Genomic DNA, 5,897 nt, shown 5'->3' with positions numbered 1-5,897 from the left:
CGGGGCCGTTCGCAGCCGCGGCTCCCGGCGGTTCTGGGGTTTGGCAGCCGGGGTTCCCGGTGGTTCCGGGCCGTTCGCAGCGGCGGCTCCCGGCGGTTCCGGGGCGGTCCGAGCGGGCCGGGCCGCGTCCCCGGGCGAGCCCTCCCTCCGTGCCGGAGAGCGCGGCTGTCGCAAAGCGCCGCCAAGCGCCGCCAGTCGCGGCGGAGCTGCCGGGGGCGCGGCGGCGATGGCGGCCTAGGGCTGGCGCGGCGGGGCCGGGGCCGGGAAGGGCTGGGCCGGGGCTCCCCCGCCGCCGCCGCCGCCGCCCATGTGGCTGCAGCAGCGGCTGAAGGGGCTGCCGGGGCTGCTGTCCAGCAGCTGGGCGCGGCGTCTGCTGCTGCTGCTGGTGCTGTTGCTCGTCGCCTACTGGTACCTGGGCGCGGCGCGGGCGCGGGGCGCGGGGCGCGGGGCCGAGCCCTGGGGACCCGCCGCGCTCTGCGTGCAGGCGGCCTCGGGCGCCTGGCGGGAGCAGACCCAGCGCGGCGATGCGCTGCCGCTGCCTGAGGAGGCGGCCGGGGCCGGCGGGCCCCCGGGGCTGGCGGTGGCGGGCAACGGGTTCCTGCTGCTGGACGTGTCGGCCGGGCGGCTCTGGGTGCGGCCCGCGGGGCCCGGTGCGGGCCCGGCGCTCGCCACCGAGTACCCGGCGCTGGTGCGGCTGAGGGCGCTGGGCGGGCGCGGCGAGGCGCGGGCGGCGCTGGTGGCGCTGCGGGACGGGGCCGTGCGGAGGTTGCGCTGCGTCCAGACGGGGCCCGGGGCCGGCGCCGGGGACTGCGTGACCGTGCGGGAGGAGGTGGTGGCCCACCGGAGCCGGCCGCATCTCTACCTGCAGCGCATCCGCATCGCCAACCCCACCGCGCGGGTGGCCGCCTTCGAGGCCTCGGCTCCCGCCGCCGCGTCCGCGCTGGGCGGGCGCTTCACCACCAGCCTGGAGAAGGTGGAGGAGCGGCAGTTCCTGCTCTCCTCCGGCCGCCTGCTGCTGGCCGGCAGCCCCAAGGTGGTGCTGGTGGTGGTGGCTGCCAAGAAACTCGTGAGCCGGGTGCAGGTCGCGCCCGAGTCGCACTTTGACGAGACCGTGCTGTCCGTGGTGTACACCTCGGAGCCCATCGAGGTGTCCAAGCTGGAGGAGACCTTCAGCAAGCTGAGGGAGGCAGCCAAGAAAGAGATGCTGGAGGTGATGCAGATGGGGGTGGAAGATCTTTTCCAGGAGCACCAGCAGACCTGGTCTGACTTGTTCATTTCAGGTAAGGAAAGTGATGCTCAGCTTCCGTGGAGTTGCTTCAGAGGGTGTCTGAAAGCTTAGTGTCCTGCTTGCTGTGAGGTCTCCAGAGGCTCTGGATTTTCTGATGGGTTGTGGGATAGTAAAACAGTGTTTCTGGTTTGGAACCCAGCTTACCTTACAAAATGGAGTACACCTGACTATGTATAGGAAGTGATAAAAGAACATTTATAATCATTATTCTGTGTGTGCTGCTTTTTGTGGCTTCAGGAACTTCACTGATTTGCCCTGCATGTCAGTTGGAAATAAAGTGACCTTTAGTGATAGCATAAAAGACAGATTCTGCATGGAGATAAAGGCCGTTTTACAAAGATGCTTTTTCTTAAGATTTTAATGTCTTACGTAAAAGAGTAGCTGACCAAATAATGTAGACCTTGTTATTTTATAAGAGGATTATTCTTTTGACAGATCATTCTTGCAGAGTCATGATGCCAGGCCTCTAAGGTCTGTATATTAAATTAGCTTTGTCTTTAGTGGGAGCTTGTCTTTCAAACTCCCAAGTAGCAGAGAGAGTATCTTCTTAGACAAACACAAGGAAACATTTCACTTTTGTTAATATAGGATATGAAACAACATGAGTGCACACACTGCTGCTCTCAAGGTGAAGAAAAAGGGAATGTTTATTTTCTGACTCCAACATTTATAAATTTCCAAAAGAGACAGTGGATTGGAGGGTGACAGTGCCACCTCTCCAATGACACTGGACAAACCAACAGTCTATCAAATTTCTCCTCTTCTATAAAAGAATGCAAAACAATAAGTTATTTACAGAAAGTGTGTGAGAGAGTTTGTTACAAGAATGTAAAGATCAGAAGGCTTAGAAAAACTTTAAAAATCAGGGCAACACACTTTGGTGTTTTATGGATAAAGAACACCATATTGAGCATCAGTGTGCATGTTTGATCTTCTCCTCCTCCTGGGTAATTTCTGACTATTGGTTGTTTTCTTTTGCTGCAGGGATTGAAATGAGGAAGATCACAGATGCACATACCCCTTCCAGTGAGACTGTCAACATGACCCTCTACTACGTGCTGTCAACTGTGCCAGCCCCCCTGCTGGACCCCCTCCTTGCTGGTGAGGACAGGGAGAAGATTGAAGCCAGCCTGAACTACGCTGACCACTGCTTCAGCGGCCACGCCACCATGCACGCCGAGAACCTGTGGCCGCCCCGGCTGACCAGTGTCACCCAGATCCTGCAGCTCTCAGACCTGTGGAAGCTGACTCTCCAAAAACGGGGCTGCAAGGGCCTTGTGACAGCTGGAGTCCACGGGCTGATGCAGGGAATGGTGCTTAGTTTTGGGGGTCTGCAGTTCACAGAGAACCATCTGCAGTTTCAGGCTGACCCTGACGTACTCCATAACAGCTATTCCTTACGTGGGATCCATTACAATAAGGACTTGATCAGTTTAGCTGTTCTCCTGGATGCTGAAGGAAAGCCCTTCTTGCACGTGTCTGTGAAGTTCCAGGACAAGCCTGTCAGACTGTATGCCTGTGAGGCAGGCTGTATGAACGAGCCTGTGGAGCTCACCTCAGAGGCACGAGGTCACACCTTCCCCGTCATGGTGACTCAACCCATCACACCACTGCTTTATATATCAACAGATTTGGTCCACTTGCAGGACCTAAGACACACACTCCACCTAAAAGCTATTCTGGCTCATGAGGAACACATGGCCAAGCAATACCCAGGCTTACCCTTCCTCTTCTGGTTCAGTGTGGCCTCCTTAATTACTTTGTTTCATTTGTTTCTGTTCAAACTCATCTACAACGAGTATTGTGGGCCGGGAGCCAAGCCCCTCTTCAGGAGTAAGGTATAAAACTGCTGCTTTTGGCTGCTGTCCACTGAGTGTTGTCAGCCTGATGTTGTGTCAGCTGTTCCTGGGCAGGCTCTCTCTTGGACTGTGACGATTTTCAGTGTCTCTTGAAACAAGCAATCTGTGACCTCTTCTTGCAAGGAGGATTAGGGCAGGGATTGGAGCAGTAGGGCTCACAATTGTTAGAAAAGATAAACTCATCATCTGTCCTTAGACATTTGTGAGGCTGCAGGTGGAGGCAGACACAGCTCTGTCCTTTTCCCACACATCAGGGTAGGACCTTGCTTGTTTTTAGGCCAGCAGTTGCAGTTGCCATGAGATGATGCCTGTTGTTATTTAGTACCAGGAAGCAGGTGAGAGAGCTGCTGTACTTGTCTGTACTGCTGTGTGGAGACCTGCCTGCCTGCTCTGAATGTGTGAGGTGTCACACAGCAGCACCCAAAGGCAGGCTGCTCTTGGAGGTGGAGGTGCTGACTTGCTGGGACTTGTGGTAGGTGTTCATATTGTAGACACTGTGCAGCCCTCCATCAAACCACACCACCAACATTTTGGGAGGATGCTAAATTGGTGTTTCTCCCAGTCAGACAAAATACAAAGGTGTGTTAAGGAAAGTACTGAGTGCTTTTTACTGTGAGTTGAAGGTTCTCCCTTCAAGCTCTGGAGCCAGAGCTCCAAGCTCCTCTTACCTGGGTGTAAAGAATTTGAAGTTGTTCCTGAGTTGCCTTGGAAAACTTATTTGCTGTAAAAAATTAGCACAGAATAGACAGTAGGTGGTGAGTTTTGCTCTTAGTACTGGGACTTTCTGATTGTGTGTTGATAGGAAGTTGAAAATGCAAGACCAGACTGGATTTGCTGTGTGAGCTAGCTGTGCTGTTCAGAGGCTTCCCTCCTGAGGGCTGAAGTGAGTTAAATGTAGGTTTCATTTTAAAAAAAAGGAGATGATAGGTAAACAGCTGTCAGAGGAAAAGTTCTAGCTATAGATTGTACTGTTATTCCAAATTATAAAATCAAATTTGATTTTGGATAGCTAAGGCTGAACAAAAGGTATTGAACTAAACTTGACAGCTGGTGTGTAAGGGGTCTTTAAAGTGAGCTGGAAGTTTCCCTGTCAGCTCACTGGTCTTGTCATTTTGAGCACTGGAGATCAAGCCTGATCCCAAGTGGGTCTGAATACCTGTGATCCAATAAAAGATTTGAGTGGGAGGTGCTTGTGGCCAGACAAACTGACCTAGGAAGAGGTGGGATAGAAATGTATACCAGACAACTGCAGTTACAAACCTCTGATCATGATCAGAACCTCAGTGCAGAGGGAGGAAGGGGTTAGGAGGTGATCTCAGTTCTTGTGTAACACACCTGAAACGTGTCCTTGGAATTATGTCATTGTGTCCTTTCACTGTTGTCTATCCAGTTGCCTTTGTCATCTCCAAGACTTGCCTTCTGCCTTTACCAAGTGACTTGTTAACCCTTGCTGCAGGTGGCTGTCCCCGACTCTGCCCGCTGAAGTGTCCGGAGGCCGCACAGCCACAGCAAGGGCTGACCTGGCACCTCATCCCCCTGGGCACTGCAGAGCACACAGCTCTGTGCCTCGCCTCAGCTGGACCTACTTCAAATGAAGGTGATGCAGAACTTGATTCCAGAAACAGGGATGAAGTGGAAGGCAGCTGAAGCTCAGAATCTGTAGCAGTAAGCAAGATAGATGGTCTTGAAATAGCACCCTGTTCCATTCATTGAATGGGAGCATCCCTGTGTCCCAGTGAACCTAGTCCTGCTTTCAGCCTCCATTTGCACATGACACCTGGCAATATTGCAGCTGAGAACAAGGACCATTTGAAAGCAACAATCCTTTTGTGCCTTGCTATTACAGGAATCTGAGACTTGGAAGGTGTGGTGATTCAACTGTTTATCCCAGAAGCTTGTGTAACAGATGTGTCCTTTCCCTGTAAGCTGTTCAGTTCCCTAGGAGTAATCTATTTGGTGAAAATACTTGAAGATATACTAAGACCTTTGATATTTTGATCTGGTTTTTTTTGGTTTTTTTAAGTCTACAGAAAAATAAAGGATAATGATTCCCTTCTGAGAGTTAACTAGAAAACTTTAGTGTAACTTCCTTTCTGGTATACAGTTTGTAATTTATTGCTTGGGGGGAGGGGGAGTATGTTAATTTTTCCTCCACTTCAGTAACAGTCAATTGAACTGTCAATATCTAACAGTCTTAACTGTCAATAAGTTCTCATAACAGGTTTTTCAGCCTTTATGACTGTAGAGTGCAAAATCAATTTAATGAAATTGTTTTCTGGATATGCACTTGGAAATGCTGATCTACACGTTTCCTATTCTAAGCCTGTTGAGACTTTGTGCATTGATTTGTTTTGGCTATGGGAGAAGACACCCTACTTTCTAGTGACTTACAGGTTGTTTGGTTTTAAAATACCAAAGCTGTTGTTTCTAAATAAATATCTTTCAGTCTAATCTGATTGCTGAAATGTGGTTGGGGTTTTTGTTGGTTTGTGTGTTCTTTCCTGCTGTTGCTCCCTACCCAGCTGAGATAATCAGGGCCTTATATCTGTGGCCAGTATTGACTGTAAATACTGGAAAATGTGTGGAAAATAATATATAAATGGATATAAGCCAGATATAAGACAATTTGGAAGGCACAACAAGTGACAAAACCACACAAGGTAAAGCTAATCTCCATTTCCTTGCTCAGTATAACCTTGTTCTATCCTGAGGAATGAAGACCAAGCTTTGCTCTGAAGAACACAGAAACA

At 51.0% G+C, this 5,897-nt stretch overlaps 1 protein-coding gene across 1 annotated transcript; it reads left to right on the top strand.

The window, feature by feature from the left end:
* Window positions 1-207: 207 nt before the first annotated feature.
* On the top strand, window positions 208-5,612 carry KIAA2013. The gene is made up of 3 exons (XM_084220141.1): window positions 208-1,280; window positions 2,273-3,126; window positions 4,604-5,612. Exons 1-3 carry the CDS (start codon window positions 308-310, stop codon window positions 4,628-4,630), a joined length of 1,854 nt encoding a protein of 617 aa, XP_084076267.1. The 5' UTR covers window positions 208-307; the 3' UTR covers window positions 4,631-5,612.
* The last annotated feature ends 285 nt before the right edge of the window (window positions 5,613-5,897 follow it).

This window comes from Fringilla coelebs (genome assembly GCF_963513975.1).
Source record: "Fringilla coelebs genome assembly, chromosome: 22".
NCBI classification, from domain to species: domain Eukaryota; kingdom Metazoa; phylum Chordata; class Aves; order Passeriformes; family Fringillidae; genus Fringilla; species Fringilla coelebs.
The sequence above is the reverse complement of the archived record's forward strand: the minus strand, read 5'-3'. Positions and strand labels throughout refer to the sequence as shown.